Raw genomic sequence first — 22,612 nt, forward strand, 5'->3', positions numbered from 1 at the left:
ATCAAAAATTATACACAACAGACACCACAAATAGCAGGTATACATGGTTTGAAAAGGACAAAAAGATGATTCCTGTATCTTACTTAGCTTTTCTGCCAAGTTTAAAATAATCAGATTTGGCCCAGTGCAAACTAATGTTTTTAAGATTGAGATGGCCCTTTAAATTGTGCCTGAGATACTAAGGGAAAAGAAGAGAGTTGGGGGAGAGAGGGACTTGATTTTTGGTCTGAGTTTGTGAATGAGTTGGTTATGGAAGCTTGAAGACCATCTCTTGAGCTTTGTTGAAGATCAGAGCAGCATCCATACCTGAACTTGCTGATGCATTTTTCCACCCCATTTCAGTAACTTGCAGGTTTGTTTGGTACGGTTTTGAAATCTTGGTCCTGGACTGAGGACTTCTTCCCTCTCTCTTTCTCTCCAAAAAAATAAAATAGCACTAGTTATGTTCTCTCATCATGTCACTATATTGTATGGCTAGAAACATGTTGAGATTGAACCCAACTGCCTGCAACGTCCAAATTCTGCAATTGTATACAATGGCAACAGCAAAGTAAATGGCTTTTCTTCTTTTGTGGCTTGAAAGTGTTTTGGACAGTGGGCTTGTCCAGTGAAGCCAGTTTGCTTTCAGGGTTTAGCTTTGCTGAACTGAAGTTAGATTCAGGAAGGTCTGTAGCAGGGGTAGCACAGTGAAACAGATGTGTGGTCTTCCCTCAGATCCAGCTAGTAAGTGCATGGGGGAAGGTTCACTTAGCTGTTTGTGATCACCAGCATGTTTCAGTCCTCATACCAGCAAGATTTTGTTACTGTCCAAGTCTGGTCAACTTAAATACTCTTTATAATTTGGTAGCTGCATCTTTCCATACCAGTGGTTCTGTAATGTGTTAGAACTGCTATCTTGCATTTCTCATTTGCCTGTCTGGTCTCTCTTACACACTTTTGAATATCCTCAGTGACATGCTGTAGAAGTTTCCTAGAAGAATATTTTATCTTACTCTGGTTTTCTCGCATCTCTTCTGTGTGTAAATTGCCTGCCAAAGGTCTGGGGGCATGGTAAGTTCTATTTACATATTAAACATGACAAGTCTCCTCAGAGACAGCGCAGAAGAACAATGCCGGGAGTTGCTAATGGTTCATATTTACAAAGAGAATACACAATTCCTGTACATTAAGACCATTTCCCCTACCTATATGCCTTCCTTATGAAGCATGGCTCTGGTATCCTCCAGTTTTCAACTGAGTTTTGAAAGTTTATAGTTTTCAACTTTATACATCAGAAGACAACTGGGGTAAAATTCACTCTTGTGCGGAGATGGCCTCAGACCTAGTCACTGCTCAAGTTGTTGGAAGCAGTTCCTGGTGTGTGTACTGGCTTTCTGCACTGGAACAGATTTCACTCAGGACTAAATCCTGCAAAACCCCGTGTATGCGCTCTGACACGAGTTCAGTTGCATTGAAAAACTGAATCAAGTGGATTTTGCAGAATGTGGGCTGTACTGACTTGCTGTGAGGTGCATGTGCTGTTCCATCCATATTCAGTGCAAGTACATGCCCAAGCTAAAAACAACACAATTCATATTGGTTTTATCAAGTCTTTTTCTATGTGAAGGCATCACTGAGTGCATCCACATGTGAAATTAGTACTCCCAAATGAACTCCAGTGCAGTTCATGCCAGAATTTACTACTCCTGGGCACGACAGTTACACGAGACCTGAACTGCAGCATGTTGAGCGGTGCAGCCCTGGCTGGCAGGGAGCCTGTGGGGGTAGGGGTCAGCCAACCAGAACAGAGCTGCTCTGCCCAGCTCAACATACTGCGGAGGCACTTGCTGTGGTATGAGCGTGCTCCAGTGTAGGGCTAGCCAGCAGACAGATCCCCACATTGTAGCACACTCGTGCCCCAGCCATCCCCAGTCACCATCTACATGTGTGTTGTGATGCACTAAATTACCCCACCATAGGATAGTACATGTATCGGGCAGTACTATCCTACAGCAGAGTTAATTAGTTTACTCTGGCCTAATAATGCTGTATGTATAGATGGTGATACTTTATCATAAAGCTAATTAGTCACCCCCATAGTAAAGTGCATGTGTAGATGCCCCCACTTTTGTAGGAAGAGTCAAGGAATTGTAGGGTTGGAAAAGACCTCAAGGGTCAGCTAGTCCAACCTGCTGCACAAATGTGCTATTCCTAAGCCATCCCAGACAAATGCTCTTGCAAACCTCGAATGAGAGAGATCCCACAAGTTCCCTGGGCCACTTGTTCCATTTCCTATTCTTCTTACAGTTAGGGAGGGTTTCTCCTTCCCGATTTCATCCAAATCTCTTACTGCAGTTTCAACACATTGCTTTGTGTCCTCCCACTTGCAGTAGTCTTTCAGATATTTCAAAATTGCTACCCAGTGCCCAACCCTTAGTCTCCTCCAATTAAATGCATGAAGACAGATGGGAAAGAATCAGGTATGATTTACATTTCAACCCCTTTATCATCATCACCTGCCTCTGGATCCTCTCTAGTTTCTCCACATCCTTAAAATGTGGAGCCCAGAACTGCCCCCAATATTCTAGCTGAGGCCTAACCAACACTAAGCGGAGTGGTGCAATCACCCCTTGTGTCTTCTGTACAATGCTTGTTAATCCATTTTTTTTTAAGCTCACTGCATCACATTGCTGACTCAAGTTGAATCTGTGATCCACCAAAACCTTCAGATCCTTCTCAGCACCACTGTTGCCTAGCCAGTTATTTCCCATTCTGGACTTTTGCATTCTGTTTTTCTCCTGTAGATGTAGCACCTTACATTTGTCTTCGCCAAATTCATCCTTATGACCCCAGCTGACTTCCTGCCCTTTGGGTGGAGTGCTGGACTCAATGATCTTCCGAGGTCCCTTCCAGCCCTAATGTCTATGAAATCTTATCTAGTTTTCCAATCTATGGAGATTCTTTTTAATTCAAATCCTGTCCTCCCAAGTGTTTTGAGTTTTGCCATCTGGACCTTTCATCAGGGAGTTCTCTTTTGACATCCAAATCCTTAATAAAGACCTAGAATAACACCCAGAAGAAACTCCATGGAAGACCAACAATTTGTTATTTTTATGAATAGTCGTTTTTAATTAAAAATAGCCCAATTGGTTATGGACAGTAGCGGGGAGGCCAGGGTCTCTTCCTGTTTTCCCATGTGCTACTAGTTTTGCTCTAAACACAAAAGAATATGAAATAACAATGGCTTTATCATGCCTTGCATTTCACACAAATCAAAGCTAGTTGATTTGTAATATGCACCCAAAAATGAAAATAGTTCAGTGAATAAGTTTCCCCCCCAAATGCTCTCCAGTCACTCTGCCTGCTTTTGGTCACATCCTGCAATAAACAGCTTGGACCTCTTACTGTTTTGTCTTGTTTTTCAGGGTTCCAGAAGGCAATGGCACTTTAATGCTGTAATCCAGGTCCTGAGCAGTCTTAGTAAAGGTGGCTATTGAAACCATATCTTCTCCAATGTCCACCTGAGACCTGCGCCTGCAGAAAAGTAGCTTCTTCAGAGCCCGCTGGAAGTCCCGATTCAGGAAAGCATAGAGCATGGGGTTAATGGTAGAATTGCAATAACCCAGCCAAGTTATGATCTTAAAGGTATCAGCCAGGACTGAGCTGGTGGAATCAGCCCCTTTAGCAGCTAGCCATACATTCAGGACAAAGTATGGTAACCAGCACAGTATAAAGACCGAGATGATGATGCTAATTGTCCGAGTGGCTTTGTTCTCCAGCTGTAGGTTGTTCGGCCGCTTGCTTTTGGGGTGGTAGTGAATCTCAAGGGCCTGCGAGACTATGCGGGTAGCTTTGAGCCGTGACGCTCGATAGATGAAGAAATACATGCTGCACATGACCATGAAGGGGACAAAAAAGGCCAGGGCAGAAGCGACGATGGCAAAAGTCCAGTTGGTGACAAAGATGCACTCTCTGCCAGCATCAAAATCTACACCAGGGATCTCATTCCAGCCTTGCATGATGGGTAGAAAGGAAATGAGGGAGGAGTACACCCAGACCATGCAGGTCATCGCAATGCACCTAGGAATGGAAGACCACAAGGGCACAAGTGAGTTCTTATTTGAAAGGTAACAGTTTAATCTCCATGGGCACCCTGGAGGGTATCATCAGTCAGTGGCCTTGGAGAGCTTTGAAGAGGTAAAGAAGAGAGAAGCCGCCTTTGCAGTATTTAGCACCAACCAAGAGCATCTCCAAAGCTTGTTGCATTTGGATCTAGGGCTTAGATACAGGATGATATCGGCTAGCTGATTTGTCTACACTGCAGCAGCTACACCCTCTGTAGCTGTACTGAACTAGTTTTAAACAGGTTAACCCTGGTATTATAGCAGTCTATGTACCATAGCAATATGGTGCTCATTTAGGGTTTCCCCCTTATCCCTCCACCCCTCCCTTGAACACACAGGTGTACACACATGCACACAGAGCTGGGAAGAGGAGGGGTTAGGCAGCACTGAAGTCTTATGTGGCAGCAATACCACAGCCAGCTAGTTCAAAGCTAGCTTGGTTTGGTCCACGTGAGGTGCAGGCAAGGCTGTGACTGCAGTGAAAATGTCCTCAAAAAGTCTTATGACCCTTTGCCTCAGTTTACCAAGAGCCTGGAGTGACCCCCCAGTTCCCATTCTACATGTAAATGATTTTAAAAATAAAATAAAAAAACAACACGAGTCCTGCTACCAGCTGTACTGCTAATCCTGCTGCAGAGGCAAGTACAAACTGACTGACTGCAAGATGGCAGGGCCAGGGCATTAGGAAGGTGTGTACTCCTGCTCTCCCCATTCAGCAGTCCTTGTCTATGGAGCTGCCATGGGAATTTAAAGCTAATTGCTGTGTTGGTGGTCCTACTAGATCAGGAGAGTGACGGTACCACTACCTACATTTTTCTGGGGGTTATTTCCTCTTTCATGCAGTTCCCTCCCGAAATGCAAAGGGCATGCAGGGTGTCTCTTGTGCCTGGGGGCAGGTATCACAGATGGAAATTTACTGTGAGCCAATTACATTTTTAAACATGTCCATGAATTCAAAAGAGGCATCCACAGAAGGACACCCAGGCTAGGTGGGATGTGCATCTTCATGCAGCTTTCCCCTGGATCATCCTCAGAAGAAAAAAAAAATAGTGCAGCACAGAGGCACTAAGCGGTGCAAACATCCTTTTGTCTCTATTGATCCGATTTTGAGAGCTGGCTGCAAATAGCTTATTGGGGGCTGCCATGGTCCATGCTGAATGTGGATCAGACAGCTGAGGGAGAATGTGGAAGGGGTCGGGCACTTCAGAGGAGCCTGACTGGGCGTGGTTATAAATGAAATGTTATTGAGGCCATTGGCCTGAGTGCTGATCTCGTACATGCTAGCACAGCTTGCATTACCGTAATACCCAAGTGCTTCCACGCTTACGTTAATGTATTTAGCCAAACACGGAGAAGTGCTCTTATCCTCAGCTTAAGAGATGAGTATCAGAGGCATAATGAGATATAAAACAATATACCACAGGGTGAAAGGGAGGCAGGATTCGCTGCACATCGGCTGCTCGTCTGCAGCAACTGCCCATGTGTGCATTCTTACCGTCTCTCATCAAGGACTAAGCTGCTGCAGTGTAGCTTCCACTTAGTACAGGGTAAGAGTACACACAGGCAGTGGCAGTAAGGCTCCACCTCTCATACTCTACAGCAAGTCCACATTCGTGTGCCCGTACCCCAAATGACTTGCCCAACAGTGCACGAGTCAATGGAAGAGTAAAGAATTGAGCCTAAGCCCCCAGCCAGCATCTAAACACGGGACCATCCTTCATCTCCATCCTCACCTTTGAATTCTTCTGTTTTGTCATCTGCAATGCTCAGTTCCTATTTGAATCATAAGATCAGAGGCACTCCTCTGGCTGTGTTAAACACCCAGCAACATTTTAGTTGCCAGTCATTAAACCCTGGCAGCTGTGAGCATCTGTCAGAGCCTGGAGCCTCCTCTCCTCTCCACAGTCATTAGAGGAGTCAGTCCACTCACCTGCCACGTGACATTCTCTTCAAATAATGGTAGGGGGTCACCACGGAGCAATATCGATCCAGGCTGATAAAGCACAAGGTAACGATGGACGCCGTGCAGAACATGACATCAAAGGAGATCCACACTTTGCAGAACAGCTTCCCGAACAGCCACATCCCTGTCACCTCATAAATTATACTGGGGAGGGGGTGGTGAGGATGCACAAAGAGCATGGTTAGATAGATATCCAGGAAGGATGCTTATTTGCTTTCAAAGACTGCTTACTCAAGAGCAACGTGACTGCCAAGCCTAGCTGGTGAGGTACTGAAGCAGAGGTCCCACATGACAAAATTCAAACTATAAGGCCCGTTCTCATTGTTTAGCACACGGGTGCTCAACCTCTAGCTCGTGAGACAAATATGACCTCCAGAGTCATGGTATCTGGCCCACGAGGCCCTCTACAGATCAGGACATTTGGTGTCACGGGAGCAGTAGTAATTAACACAGTCTCCACCTGGTGGGTTGAGACAAGACCATGCCCATCCTCCACCTTCACCCCTCCTGGCTGGGCCATTCCCCCTCTCCCCCGCAGGGCTGGGTGAGGCCAGGCTGCCCCTTCCCTCCATCCCTCCCTCCCTCACAGCTGGATGGGAGCCCACCATGATCACTCCAGATGCCAGATCAGGATCACAGCCTGGATCCAGCTCATGGACAGACCAGACACTGCCTATCTGGCCAAAATGTTTAGCATCACTGAATTAGCACACTAAATGGTCTGCTGAGGCAAGTACATCTGTGAAAAATGTATCCCTATATCAAATCATTGCCAGTAAAGTCAAGGGAGCTGTAACAAAAGACTGACCAGTAGGGATCCAGGCTTTCTGTTCACCATGGAAAAATATGGTAAAACCTGGATGTTCTCATTTTAAGGAGGAAAACCCAGGTTTTCTCCTTTAGAAGAGAAACGTGGGAAGCGGTGGGTTTCCCCATGCAGGCAGGCAGAGTCCCAGCCTGCAAGGGGCTGGAGGCAGCAGGAGGAGGGCAGTCAGGCAGGGAGTGCCATGTGTACATGCGCATGTACATGCACATGGCCACCAGGCAGCCCCTGCAAGTAAGTCTGGCAGTGGGGTGGGGTGGAATTGAAGCCCCCATAGTGATGGGGCTATGGGTGCTGCCCCGCTTGGGTAGCACGTGGGGCCCAGGGTCATCATGCACAGCGAGAGGGCCTGGGTGGACAACAGGATGGAGCCTCAGGGAGCTTGTTGTGGGGAATGCAGCTGGCTCCCTGCTGCTGTGCTCACTCCCAGGAGGGGCATGGGGGGGCATGTGTCCCCCAGATTTGTACATGAGGTGGGATCAAGTGCAGGCTGCCCTCCATGGGTTTGGACTCCCTGCTGTGCAGCCCTCCCCTGGGGCCTCTGCAGCCCAGTGGGCAGGACCCGGCATGGCAGAGTGGGACTGGGTGGGGGAGCTCGTTGCCACCACTAGGACTTGTGTGTTACCATGGCAAGGTGCCCCCTGCCCACCTGGCAGCAGCAGGGGTGGTGGTACAGAGTTGTGCCAGGGCAGCGCAGAGCTCCCAGTGGCAGCACTGAGCTTCCCCACCCAGCCCTGCTCTGCCCTGCTGTGCCGGGTCCCAGCTGCTGGGCCGAGGCCCCAGGGAAGGGCTGCAGGGAGGGCAGCTTGCCTCTGCCCCTTGCCCCGGATGGGCCGTGCTGCCCAGGGGGGAGCGAGGATCTGCACTCCGCTCTGCCACAGCACCTGCTGCTGCCTCCTGCAGGCGGCAACTAGGGCTCGGGTGCTGCTGCAGGGGGTAGGGGGCTGCAGACCCAGGTCCATGGCCCTACAGCCCTGGCAGATGGGGACCCCCTCCGGCTGGGTTGGCGGGGCTGTTGGTGGAGAGGGAGAGGCACCAGCAGGCCTGGGGGCTCTGGCTTTGGAGTGAGGGGCAATGGCATGGGCAGAGCACTGACACATCAATAAACACTCAGTGCCACAAAGCAGTGTGGGCAGGACAGCTGCATCTGAACTCTCATCCTAGTGAGCAAAGCAGGCAGGGAGAGCTCTGATTTTCCACGATAAAAAACCCAAAATCTAATGCCAAAATGTATAGGTATTTAGAATTGATGTTACTATAGTAAATAATATAGTAATATTATTGTTACTATTTATTATTCAGGCACTAGTAGGCTTCCAGATTGTTTTAAAATTGTAAATATATTAATAAAACATTGTGTTCAACTGATACTTATATCTATTTATCTATATGTAGATAGATAGATAGATAGAGGCATTTAAATTTAACAGTGGAAAAACACATTTTTGGGGGGGTTTAATCAGAGAATTTGCAATTTTTACATAGAGAAAACCAGGATCCCTGCTGACCAGTAAGGAAGGTACCTTCCTGCTGATGGCAGGAATATGAAGGGTTAAGTACCATATGCTGTTGCTATAGCTCTTGACTGCATGCAATTTACTTCTTCCTACTTTTACCAGTTTTATATAACTCCTTCAGTGCTCCTGAAATAACTCTTGGACTGATTTTATGGGAAGGCAAACAATTACCTACTTGTGTGAGGCTTAATTCTCTTCTACCTTGAAACTATACAGCTCCATGATCACTTTGCACTAAGACTGGAGCAGCTACACAAACCATGGCAGTTCCCTCGGCACTGCCCTCCAGAAAGCAGAGAGGGATACAATTCTTGGGGGTGCTTTTTTCCCCCATAACGTCTGGTTTGGGTCTAATTAACTACTACAAATGACAGGTACTTTTCAAGACTATGATTGCTCTAACACTGCAGAAAGCTATGTATACTAAGGGCACAGCATATGTTGCAGACCCATCTAGAGCTGTCAGTCAGGATCAAGCCCTCACCGTGCGGTGTTGTACACATACATTGATTTTTTGATGGCCCTTGTTGGCATATTATCGGAGTATCTCCCAGACTGTACCACATTGAGAGGCAGGAAGGTGCTGCTACCCGCATTTTACAGTTCGAAAGCTGAGGCACAAACCCACATCCACAAAAGGATGTAGGTATTTAAACTCCAACCACGTCCACACTTTCAATACTGAAATCTCCATGTCAGGTGCTGCCTACCCGCGGAGGCACCTGGAATCTGAAGGACCCTAAGTTTTCAGCATTCAGATTTTCTCCATCTGAACCACTTCTGGACATGACTAGACAGAGCTGGACAGCTTGGCATCTCGCTCACATCTAAGCCTTGGCAGAACCCCTAAAGCTGGCGTCTCTCCATCTGTCTCATCTACGGGTTCCTGTTCTTCCAGCCAGTGTCCCCAGCATCTGGCCGTCTTCAGTCTGGGATGAATTGGCTGCTGACACATCTGTGGTCCCTGTCTGGCACACAGTCTCTATCCCAACATACCATGACAATTCTCCCACTTCAATGCACAACAAAGACATCTGTGCAGCGGATACAGATCCCCAGATACAACTCCTAGGGAAGTCGCTGGCAATGGCCCCATGAGTTCAATGACTGGACGTGAACAATCATGTTATAAACAGGTTATGCTGTAGGACTTCCTATACTCAACAAAGCAGAAACAAGCTTGCATAGCAACAGGCAACAGTGAAAGGTGGATGAGGATCCAGGAGCAGAGTCAAGGATGATTTTGGAGCCTGAACTGAAAGTTTTCGAACTAGAAGAGGCAGACATTGCCGTTGTAAAAGGCATGTTTCGCTTTCCTCCAAAAGCAAGGTTTTGTTTCCATCTTTAGTGACCTTCCAACACACTATTACTGTCATACATTGGCACCTTAATTCTTACATAATCAGGGTTTAAACTTAAATTAAAAGATCAAATTCACTCTCAGGCTGTGGCTGTGTCACTGTGATGACCCAAATCATCTCCATTTCCAATATAATAAGCCACTAAGGGCAGTTTTATGGCTATTTTAAACACATCACCAGAGCAGCCAGAGTGTACTGCAAAAAGATTTATCCTCCCAACACACCCCAGAGGCAGGGAAATGCTGCCATTTTCAGAAAAGGGCTCAAAAGATTTACAGTTATTGGCTTTGTCCCTGCTTAATCTTTTAGCCTGGTGTCAATAGTTATAACCCTGAATTCGTCACCACCAGCAAAAGCGCAGATTAAATACAAGGAAAAGAAATCCCTTAAATGAAACAGTTCTCATTTGCCTTCTCACTGCAGACAGCTTTAAATAGAACAAGACTCCCTAAATCTTCAATATATAAATCAGCACTCGGCGATCCAGACAGTTGGAAGTTACAGAGATTATCCTTTTACGTCAATAAGTGACAGAGGTAAAATAGTTCTTTGGCAAAAACAAAAAAAAAACCTGCCAGTCACCCTCCTCCAAAATCCAGAGGCATTTGGATTGAGTCAAAAGAAATGCAAAAGCTGCTGCTGTTCAGATAAAAATAAAGAGAACAAGGTAATCTTTGCAATTGCATTTCAGATGTAAGACTCCAGGTGCCGTTAAACAGGTAAGTAGTTTTTCTAAATTCTGCGGGGTCACATTCTGTTCTCACAATGATTTTAGACTGGTTTAACTGGTTTTGGATAGGTATCTGGTTGGGGTCATCTGACCCCAGCACTCTTTCCTGCCCAGGCAGGGGGCCAGACTTGATGATCCGTTGAGGTCCCTTCCGACCCTAGCATCTATGAATCTATGAACTTCACTGATTCAGAAGAGTTGCTATCGGTTTCAGAAATAAGAAAATGAGCTGGCCCATGGCTTTACTTTAACAGCAGCTCCAGTCTGATTGGAAACACGAGAGGTTTAACTAGCAAAGCTTATGCCCTGGGCCACCATTTCCCAAACCTAGTGGACACTCACGTTCCCCCACTGCAGCTGCCACCACCACTTTCCTCACCACCAATGGCTGCTGATTGCCGCTGCTGGTGGCAATGGGAGGGGGGAACCTGGTGGCCAAAGGACCACCCGCTGCAGCAGGTAGGTGCAACAGGGTCCCTAGACCCAACTGTTGCAGTCACCACTGTAGCACAGACTTCCTGGGAAGCCTCCGTTCTGGTGCCCCTTCCAGGCAGCCCCCAGGGCGGGTGCCCTGCCCACCCCCTTCTAGTTACGCCACTGAGAAACAATGATTACATTTGTTGGTGGGATGAAGTGCAGGCCTGGTCTTGTATTCCTTAGGCCCCTAAAACTCCTGCTGACTTCTGTGGTTGTCTTGGGTTTAACTGCCCAAGAAACAGATGAATGGTCTCTGGGCGTAAGCATCATTAATTCCCATGTTCTAGGTGGGGCAACTGAGACACATGTACGTCCCAGGTACCGTAAGTCATTAGACTTTATTGGCTCACATAGTATGTGCTATGTACGGTGTCACAATGGGCATCATACTGGTACATGGAAATCAGATCTAACCTCACCGGGAGCTCTTACCTAAAAGGCATGACCAGACAAGCCACAAGGAAATCTGCCATGGCCAAGGACATAATGAACATGTAAGTGACAGTGCGTAGCCTCTTCTCCACCACGGGGCAGATAAACACCACCATATTCCCCAGCAAAGTGATCACATCGATCAGGGTTAGGATCAAGCCAACAGCCACTTCCTGGAGACCGATCCCAGTCCAGTTGCCATCTGCTGTGACCAAGGAGGAGGCCACGGAGGAGAAGTTAGAGAGCAAAGATGCATTTTTGTCCACCGGCATCTTCTGACCACTGAGACCTAGAGCAGAGATGAGGGAACAAGACCTTTAAAGCAAAAATGAAGTCCGGGTTGATGAAAGGGAAGCAGGAAACAATAATTATGCTTCATTCACATAAGAGGAAACCCACGCACCCTGCTGCGTAATCTGCCATCACGGTGTCATTGTTGCCAATTCGTAAGGAGTGTTTGTAATCCCGATGGGAACATTACAAAGGCACCTGCACCGACTGAACTCCATCGTGACAATTACCAGCTCTCCTGTGAATGAAAAGCACATCGTTAAGTGAAGCCTGATGCTGGGGAGAAAGCACCGAGAGCTGGGAAAGCAAGCCAGCCATGAGCAACTAGCTTTAAAGCAGCTTTGCAAAATGCCCCCCTCACCTAAAGCGAAACATTGTGATGGGCAAGAAAAATATTGTCTTATTTTTATCTTTTTTCATCCTATAGGCAGGCAATGTTTTCTGCATTGGCTCTATACTTATGTAGCTCTCTGTTCAGCATAACTGTGCGTCCTCCTCTGTAGGCAATTCAAAGAGGATATTCACAACCATGGGACTTGTTTCTTTAGCTCCAGCTTGAAAAGTTCATACAAGTATCTAGAGCTCCCTAGTTCAGCTTCTAGTCATGGTCAAAATGACTGTTGCCCCCTTTCCCCACAAAAGGGTGATTTAAGTTAGCCCAAATATGGAATTTCCATTCTGAGAGAAATTTTGAAAAAATAAGGTTTTTTTTCATTCTTTATCAGAATAAGAAGTTGAAATTCGCTACGGAAAGAAATTCCAAAAACTGCTTGATTCAGAAACAGGGAATCGTTATTTCCCTGATGATGAGGCAACCTACATAAAGTCACTATACTAATGATGAAGCCAAAATGAAGTAAAATGAAAAAGAGAGCCAAAACTTTAAAAAAAAAAAAAAAAAAAAAAAAAAAGCACACACCTTATCAAAACTAGCAAGCTGAGTCAGGCAGAAGAAGGTGATGCCATTTTTACTCCAACTTGGAATGAAAAAAACAATTCCTTACAAAACAGAATGACCAAAAATGTCAAATTTTAAAATGAAATATTTCTAATCCTTTTAAAACAGGATTCCACCTCTTGGAGCCGGAAACTTTGGCCACTCTAGCAACGGAGAGACTCTTGCAACTTGGGAGCAGGGACTCTCGCATCCAACTCCAAAGGCAGCTTCCAGGTGTCAGACAGCCCATGAAACCAGCTGTCCCAGTAGTCAGGCATGCAGAGGAACCAGCTCCCAAGAGCTGAGGGGTGGTAGGAATCCTGCACCTATGGCAGTGCTGTCTGAATCCTAAAATTGAATAGATTTTTGTCCTGTTTTGAAAAACTGATACTTCTCCTATGGACAAACATTCCAACCCCAAATTCCTGAGTATGATTTTTGAGCCTGTTGAAATAAAAATGAGAGTCAAAAACCACTCAGCAGCACCTTTGCACTGAGCAGTGAGGCAGAAGGCTGGAGCTTCACGTTCAGCCATCATGTTGAGGGCATAGGGGAGGTCAAGCCAGGGGATCAGGAGCAGGCAAGCTCAGGGGAGCAAGGGTCCACACTACAGCTGAGAGTCAGGGAATAAGGAGAAGGCAGGTCAGGCTGCTGAAACCTGTTATGTACCTTGTAGACTAACTTCGGTCTATTGCATCTTTACCCTGCCTTTTCCACTGAGGATTTGGTGGAAACAGATGTGATTCTGTGAAAAAAAATGATTCCTATGAACCTGTATTTTCTAACAGGAAATTTCACAGATTTCATAGACATTTGGGCTGGAAGAGACCTCAGAAGATCTTTGAGTCCAGCCCCGCCACCTGAAGAGCAGGAAGTCAGCAGGGATCATAGGATCCCAGCAAGATAGACATCCAAATTTCTCTTGAAGGCATTCAAAGTAGGTGCTTGAACCACCTCCAGCAGCAGTCTATTCCAGACCTTGGGGCTTGGACAGTAGAGAAATTCTTCTTTATGTCCAGCCTGAAACAGTTGTGCAGGAGTTTGTAACCGTTTGACCTTGTCATCCCTTGGGGGGCTCTGGTGAACAGATGTTCCCCCAGATACTGGTGGCCACCCCTGATAAACTTATAGGTAGCCACTAGGTCCCCCTGATCCTGTGCTTTTCCAGGATGAAGAGTCCCATGACTCTCAGCCTCTCGTTATAAGGTCTGTTTTCCTGACCTCTGATCTTGCGCGTGGCTCTTCTCTGGACTTTCTCAAGCTTCTCCACACCCTTTTTGAATTGTGGAGCCCAAAACTGGATGCAGTACTCCAGCTGCGGCCTCACCAAGGCCAAGTACAAGGGGAGAATGACGTCCTAGGATTTGCTCGAGAAGCATCTATGGATGCAAGCCAACGTTTTACTTGCTTTACTAGCTACAGCATCACAATGAAGGCTCACGTTCATAAAGGTTTGTCAGAAGTGGGATCTGAACACACACCTCCAAGCAGAAACCAGAACACCCATTAGAAGGGAAAACAAAGTTTTGAGTCTGGCACCTTAGACCACTCAGCCATCCTGACATCCACAAATAGTACTATCAATTTTTTTCAACCAATTCTACTCATGACAGCATACGCTGAGGAACTAAGGGGACTGAGTCAGACCCTGTCCCTGGCTAAGAAGGTAGGAGTGGAGGAAACCTTCTAGATAAGAGACTCCACACCCTGCTACTAGTGGCAAACACATCACACAATCACCTTTGTAGGTAAGCCAAGCTCCATCTTAACACTAATTGGAACTTTGCCCCACTACTCTCATTGGAAGGTTATTCCAAGATCTCTTGCCTTGAAAAACAAGAAACCTTCTTCTAATTTCCAGCCTCAATGCATCAGCAGCTACTTTAGCAGTGTCTTTTCTACCATGCAGAATTAAACTAATTAAAATGTAGCACCATCAAGTGAATCATTTATTTCTCACACAGGGTGTATCTACACATGCATTTGATGCAGGAACAGTTTACATGTGAGCAAAATACTTGCAAGTAAATGCTCCCAGGCAGGGAATGCTACACATGCAGGGAAGTAAGAGCAGATTTGCTGCTAATGGCAGCAAACTTCTCCTGCTTCCTGGGGCCCTGCAATGGGCCTCTGCTGCCACCAGGGGGAGCTCTAGGCTCCTCCTGGGTGCCAGTCCAGGGGCTGGCAGGGAGCAGGGAGCTGTCTCCTGGCTGGGGTTGGGACATTGCATCCTTCCCCCCAGGGGCTGCCTGCTGTTGGGGCAGGAACAGTGTCCCCCTGGCCTGGCAACAGGGAGGTCCTGGCCCAGGATCCCTGATCGGGGCAGAGGACTTGAAAAGAGCTTCAGGGGAGGGTCAGATCCCAGCCCCCTGCCCCAATCCTCCAGTGGAACACCTAGCAGCTAGGTTGCTACTAACTGCCCCACCAGCAGATCAGAGCAGGGGTCTGGGACCTACCTCAGCCCTGCAGCTCTTTCCAAGCCCTGTGCCTCTATCACCCAATTGGGTCACAGGGCTGGGAGCTACCCCTGACCAGAACAGTTCCCAGCCCCCACTCCATGATCGTGGAGTGAGGGCTGGGGAGCCTGTTCCCTGTCCAGCTCTGTGATCGTGGAGGTGGGTGGGGACAGGCTCTCTCCCTGCTTATCTCCCAGCCCCAGCTTTGCCATCACAATCAGGGAGTGGGGGGCTGGGAGACCCCTATGTCCAGCACCAACTCTGCAGTCATGGGACCTGTGCTGGGAGATCCTCAGCTCCCAGCCCCAGCCCACAGTTGTGGATAAGGATCTCCCAGGGCTGGTCCCATGACTGTGAAGGTCAGGCTGGGAGGTAAGGACCTCCCAGTATCAGCCCCACTATCAGGATCTCCCAGCCCCCACTCCCTGATTGCAATCTCCGAGCAGGGGGCTTGGAGCTCTCTACTACCTGGGCAGGAGGACATAATCCCCACCTGGGCTCCAGGGGCAGAGCCCGCCCCAGCAGCAGGAAGCTCCTGGTGCTTAGGAACAATCTCCAGTCCCCTGGTGGGCAGCTAACCAGGGGCAGATTTGTTCCCGGTCAGGCACCTACAGAAGCACTACTGCGCAGTAAGTAATTGCAAGCAAATTTGCTACTTGCATTTGCAGGTAGCAAATTTACTTATGATTAGTGAAGTTTACTGTGCACTAAGTGTGTGCATATGTAGATACACACTTACTGTGTAGTAAAGTACACTACTGAGCAGTAAAGCATCTCATGTAGACACACCCACTGTTATACTTTTTAGAGGGGAGAGAGGGGGATGTACATTAGGTCTGGACTCTGCAAAAAATTATATAAGAACTATGTCTTTTAAGACTAAATATAAACACAAGTCAGATGTTAAGAAAACATGACTTTCTCCCTGTGGGTACAAGGACCATTGCATGGTATATAAAAGTGATGTAGTATGTGAAAGTGCTAATATAGATATATCTGAAATAGGTTGGTAGCAACCTGGTGCTGTTCTAATTTGAATCCAGGCAGACTGACATTACAGTCCCAAGCTAAGAGTGTACATTTGATACAGCCATTAAAATCATCTCTATAGACTCAACTGGCCAAACCTGACGCTTTGCTGCAGTGCCAGCGAATCACCTTGAGTGGTCTAAAACGACACGGCTCATTAGGCTTCTTCCAGTCAAATGCTGGAGAGTGAGGTGATTGCAAAATGATACACCCTGGAGTCCCACACGCTAACAAGCAGAGGGAAGTGGTCCATTAAGATGTCTTCAATCATGATACCACTGCAGTCTGGTATGCTGAGCAGAAGATGATGCTGTCATTCTTTGACCTGGGAAAGGCTGCTGAAAGGAGATGGCTTCATTTGGGAGCTAGAGTGCAGGAGGCAAGACAGCTCACTACAAGCCCAAATGCAAGTTTGGGCTCCATGCTGGAAGTGTGCCGAATGCCCTCCCTCACCACCACCCCCTGCCCCTCCGGTTAACCCAGCTGTAAATGGGTCCCTGGTTATTAAGGCTGGGGAGCCGAAGGTAGCTGCATCATTCCCTCCTGTGCTGGCAACTACACAGACTTATGTCACTTAACCATGGGACTCCTATGGGACATTAGGCTCAGGAGGGCCTTTGGGCTCCAAGGGGGTGCTCTTCCCCCCCGTTATGCTAGAGGTGCAGACACATTAGTGTGCCGTACTGAAAACCAGTAGCATCATATATTTTGATCATGGAAGAGAAATCCCACAGACTAGGAGTCTTCGCCCTTTTTTTTTTGTCTATACCTGGTCAGCCATCACCTCTTTCCTCCTCTTTCTGCTAAGGAGTGTCATGGGCCAGGGCAGCAGGCTTGCCACCAGTTGGCCCTGGCTACCAAAGTGACTTGGCTACTAGTGGCTTAACTCCCCCTGCCTGGTCCCAGTGGCCTGCTTTTAAGCATCAGCCCTTTCAATGCCCAACAGACTACTCAGCAAGATGGATACCTCCCCGCCTAGCTTTGGGCTTCTGACTCCTTGCTCCTGGTTTCCTGTGCCCTTGGTCCTGTTTCCTGACTTCATCCTAGTTCCTGCCCATCTGTCCCTGGTTCCAGACTCCAGCCCAGGTCCCTGTGCTTCCAGGCTGCCTTGCTGGCTCCTTGGCCCTTGTGCTCCAGAGCCCCACCCTCGGAGAACCAGCTTGTGGTTTAGTTAGGCTTTCACCCATGTTCTAGTACTGTACACTCAGACGCCTACTCCAGACCTCCTGTCCAGTGACACCAGTCCAGATCCAGTCCTCCCCCACACCTTGATTTGTGATCCCAATCCCTCAACGTCCTTTTCTCCTGACTTTCGCCTATTCCAGATACCTTAGATATAGTGACACCAGTTTGGATCCTTGTTTCCTCTTCCTACACCCCCACACCTGCGCAACGGTGCTACCCAAGGTGACAGCCTATGTCCCTTGTAGACCTCAGCAGCATGGCCTGCTTGTTCCTGCTCCCCTAGGCTGTGACCCCCTACGCCCTGAATGACTACATCCAGGTGACGCTCCTAACCAGCAGTGCCTGTTCTGCCCCACCGAGGGATGATTATTGGTGTGGAAGGGGGCTACCTTAATGTTTCCAGGGAAAAATCAACTCCATTCCCTGGGTTGAGTTTTCTCTCAAAAAGTTAGTCGGTGGAATCAGACTCTGTGATGGGAAGATGTCTCTAGGTTACACTGATATTCTTTAGCCATACAGACTCCACCGCCACCATTTTAAGATTTGGTGAGCTAGATTCTGTCCTCTCTGTATAGCATAGATCTAGACCAGTGGTTAACCTTTTAGACTCAAGGCACCCTTCAGAAAGTGCCACTTTATAGCTTTCACTCCTTTTTTGACTACAGAAAAATAGTACTTGGTGGCCTTTAAGAGAAGGCTGGATAGGCACCTGGCTGGGGTCATCTGACCTCAGCGCTCTTTCCTGTCCAGGCAGGGGGTCGGATTTGATGATCTACTGAGGTCTCTTCTGACCCAAACATCTACGAATCTATGAATAAACAATTCCTCTGTTGCAAGGAACTCAGCAAGACCACCGCAGGTCAGAACGCTTCTGGCTGTCTGGATTCCTGTTTGAAATCTCTGGGGTTATCTTGTGATCATGTGCAGGTGCCTGCACACCTCACAGTGCTAATACTACACAACTTCCTGATTAAGAATCACTCAGCACATCCACACATTCAATAATGTGCTGTAATTATGGTGCATTAAGTTTAGTATCTACAATAACAGATACTAACAATGTGTTACTAATCGGCGCTACTGTGCATTGTAGCACAGATGAACACTTTCTAAGTGACGCTAAATGCCCATTGGACTAATCTACTGTGCATTAGCATAGTTTTGGCCAGCTGTGCTAATGCACAGTAGAATTAGTCCAATGGGCATGAAGCGTCTTGTGTAGACATGCCCACTGACTGGAATAACTCCACCAACTTCAGTAGTTTCCTTGGATTTACACTGCTGCAAGTAGAAGCAGGATTTTGCCCAACCTATTTAACAAGCAAACAAACCAACCCCAAAAGAAAGGTTGATTTTATGTCTAAATTGATGCCTTTTGATGAAAAGAGAGAAAAGAAAAGCACCATGGTTTCAGCACTGATGGCTCCATTCACTACAAACCTTACAAAAGGCGTAAGACTAGCAACACATCTGCTGTCAACCTCTGCCACCTACCGAACCGACTGAATACAAGTTTTAGCATTAGCACCTCTGAGTGAGTAATTTTGCTTCCTCGGGATTCTAAGAAATGCATTCTTCTTTTTCCTAGAATTGTCTTGTCGCGGATTGAAACGTGTCCAAGGCTGTGTGCTGTTTGGTAAGCTCAGTGGCTGCTATTTTTTCCAGCGCTCTGCACTTTTGTACTATGCTGGTGCAGGCTAATATCAGACTGCAAGCCTGCTGCCACCCCAAGGATCTGCTGTGAATGAAATGCATGTATCAGAGGCTGTTCTACCAAACATACTTTAAATCACTACACCTTCCTTTCTGCTTCTCTGCCCAACCTTGGTCTCCCTTTCCTATTTGGAGGGTAAGTTTCTTGGCAAGAGGATGGTCTTTTACAGCGTGTGTGCCTGTAACAACGAGGCCCTGACCCTTCATGGGTCCTTAAGGGGCTCCCATGCCAGAAATACTATACCAGCAATATTCTTCTCTGGTACCTGTAAGGATCCCAAAGGAAAAGAGATGAAGTTTTTCACAAGTGCCCAACCTGAGGAAGCAGCTGGGAGCTATCAGAGGGTGGAGGCTGGGATGTAGCAATGCTGCTCTCTCTCCCTCCGGGCACTAGACCTTGGCAGCAGCACCAGCAGAAGCCAAGATGGAAGGAGAAGGCGCTCCCGCCCACGCCAAGCAGATTTTGGAGCTTGGATGTAGCCGTCCCACTCTTCAGCTGTTTAGACAAGGGGATGCCAACTCACCAGTCTGCCATCTTACCAAAAGGAGCAATGCAGGTGGCTGGAAAAATAGCTGTACTTCTCTAAGCCCACTGAGCTGGATCCTGCCTGCTGCTGCCACTGCGAATCAGAACTGCACAGGTGACATCCCCGTGTGAGTGAGAGGAGAGGCAGTGCCTACTGGCTTCACAGAAGCATGCACTCACGTATCATATATCAAATCAAAACTCCCCCTCCCATCTCCAGCCAGCCCCACACCTACAAAGCAGCAGAGATAGCCCTCAAAAATGTTGTTTTTCCCTCCTGCCAAAACCATTCCCAAGCACAAAAAAAAGATCAATTCCTCCCCCCGTGCCAAACACTATAAAATGTAGGGCTTCTGCAGGGTGTTCTTACACCCAGGTCCAGCAAAACAGCCGAGGGCAGGAGCAACACCCAGACCTAACACCCACACTTCCAAATGGGACTACTGTCTGTGGATGCCCAGCTGGAGACACCTAAAAGGGCCCAGATATTTGGTGGAGCATGTACTCTGCATTTTCTATAGTCAAGCCTATTCAGGGGTCTCAAACTGGGCAAAGTCACTGTGCCTGCAAAAGTCAGGCTTAGACCCTCCATGCTAACAACTCGCTGACACAAAATGCACTGCCTCCCCAAACCACAGCCACCACAGCATCGCCTGCAGAGAGCACCAGTCAGTCTCTCTCCCAGCCAGGACTCAAAGCCATTTAGACCCATTTCTCAACCCATGGGTTGCAACTCAAAAGTGGGTCACAAGAATATATGAAAGGGCCACGAACAAATGTTAAAAATGGATCAACAAACTTTAAAAGTGGATTCTTCTTTAAAGGAGAAAAATGTGGGAAATGGTGGCTTTTCCCTTGAAGGCTGGCAGAGCTCCAGCCTGCGAGGGGCTGCTTGGGGCTCCCCTCGCCCCCTACACCCACCCCTTGCTCCACACAGTGGGGACCTGGGGCCTGGGGTGGGGACAGCGGGTCGGGAGTGAGGGGCACTGCCTCAGGACTGGCCATCGATGTTTACAAATGGGTCCTGGTTTAAAACATTCAAGAACCACTGTTTTTAGACTCTTTTTAGTTTCAAGCCAATACTTCAAAGTTCACCTGAAAAGACCAAATAACAGCCAGTGTAAGTCACAGGGAACATGGGAAAAGGTGCAGAGCTGCTGCCTGGAGACACTAGAGCTCCTGCCAGTACCGCCTGAGGAATGGTTAATTAAAATGCCCTAATGCAGCAGTTCCCAAGCTCCGACAGATTGCGCACTACCAGTTTAAAACAATCCAACCTTAAGTACCACTGGCCAATTTTTGTCATATAAAGTAATTATAATAAATCTGTTAACACGTACCACTAACAGGTTGTCTGCGTACCACTGGTGGTACACGTGGCACAGACTGGGAACTGATGCCCTAATGACTGAGGGGGTTGAGAGCTGCATCAGATTTCAGACCTCTCTTTTCTTCCAGTCACACTTTCCAGTTCCCAAGTCAAGGAGCAGCTGACAGATAACTGAGCAGATACCTCAAAATCCACCACCTCTCGCCCAGATGACCTTTCCAGCCATAGCACAAGGGTCCCCTTCTCAGCTGGGGCCACACATGGCTACTCACACACCCAGCCAAGCGCTCCCTGGTCCCAGGGGCACTCACATCCTTGGTGCTGGGAGAAGAACTGCTTCAACTTAACCTGGGAACTCAGGGCAGGTCCATGTGCTACCTGTCACCTCCCGACTTGTAAAGCAGACACAAAGGCTAAAAAAAGAGGATTGGTTTCGTCCTGGCTTAATCCAGGGCTGTCCTGGGTATTGATCAGCATGAAAACACACTGGGACAATTGTTCATACAAACAGCTTGCATGGCAACAACCTCGAATTAGCCTGGATTGTCCTGGGGCAAAATTCAGATTGGGACGAGGAGCAGTAGCAGCCTCAGGGGAGGGCAAACCAGGCGACTGCCAGGGCCCCAAAATTTTGTAATATTCTCCACTCCAGTTATAATAAAAATTAATTAAACCAAACATTTGTATTATCAATACTGTATTAAGATATTTTCATGGCAGTTTCATGGACAGGCTAAAGTACAACTGAAACTGAAAACGTCCGACTTGCTTACTGGTCATCAAAATTAAGCCTCTAAGGGGCCCCAAATGCCTCTCTTGCCCAGGGCCCAACAACCCTAAGGCCACCTCTGCAAGGAGAGTGTGTATGTCTGTAGGATCCCAGGCTAGAAATCTCTGTCCTGGGATAACCCAGCTCTGTTTCTATAAACGCAGATATTTCATGAAGTCTCACAGCAGGACAAGAAGCCTGTACCTCTGTAAGATCCCAGGATAAAGATCTCTGCCTAGGGACAGCCCAGGTCTGTTTTTATAGGCTCAGATATTTCATGAAGTCTTAAGACAAGAAGCCCGTGCCTCTACAAGATCCCAGGCTAAAAGTCCCTGTCCCAGGATAAACCAGCTCTATCTCTATAAACGCAGATATTTCATCAAGTCTCACAGCAGGACAAGACACCTGTCCCTCTATAAGGATCCCAGGCTAAAGATCCTTGTCCCCGGATAAACCAGCCCCGTTGTACAGACTCAGATACTTCATGCAGATTTACAGCAAGACAAGGAGCCCGTGCCTCTGCAGGATCCCAGGCTAAAGAGCTCTGTCCCGGGATAAACCAGCCCTGCTTTTATAAACTAAGACATTTCATCAAGTCTCACAGCAGGACAAGACACCTGTCCCCCTATACGGATCCCAGGCTAAAGATCGCTGTCCTGGGATAAGCCAGCTCTATGTCTATAAACTCAGATATTTCATCAGGTCTCACAGCAGGACAAGGCGCCTGTCCCTCCGTACAGACCCCGGGCTGAAGATCCCCGCCCCGGGCTAAGCCAGCCGCTGTTGTAGGCTCAGACTTACGGCGGGACGAGAAGCGCGCACGGACCGCCGGACCCAGACGGCTGTGCCGGGATGGACCAGCTCTCCCCCGCGTCCCGGCTCGGGCACTCCAGGCGGGCGAGGCACCGGCCCGGGGCTCGGGTCAGCCCCGCCTGGGGCCCCGCGCCCGGGCTCCGGCAGCGCCGCCCCG

At 47.9% G+C, this 22,612-nt stretch overlaps 1 protein-coding gene across 1 annotated transcript; it reads right to left on the reverse strand.

Annotated features, from left to right (window-relative positions):
• Positions 1-5: 5 nt before the first annotated feature.
• Positions 6-22,612, reverse strand: LOC149869964 (histamine H2 receptor-like). The gene is made up of 5 exons (XM_090035323.1): positions 22,444-22,612; positions 11,810-11,935; positions 11,407-11,695; positions 6,034-6,210; positions 6-4,059 (listed from the first exon to the last, which is right to left on the reverse strand). The coding sequence occupies exons 3-5, from the start codon at positions 11,676-11,678 to the stop codon at positions 3,381-3,383; spliced, it is 1,128 nt and encodes a 375-aa protein (XP_089891449.1). The 5' UTR covers positions 11,679-11,695; positions 11,810-11,935; positions 22,444-22,612; the 3' UTR covers positions 6-3,380.

The sequence above is a fragment of the Crocodylus siamensis genome, chromosome 2 (assembly GCF_052110815.1).
Source record: "Crocodylus siamensis isolate JL-2025a chromosome 2, ASM5211081v1, whole genome shotgun sequence".
NCBI lineage: Eukaryota > Metazoa > Chordata > Crocodylia > Crocodylidae > Crocodylus > Crocodylus siamensis.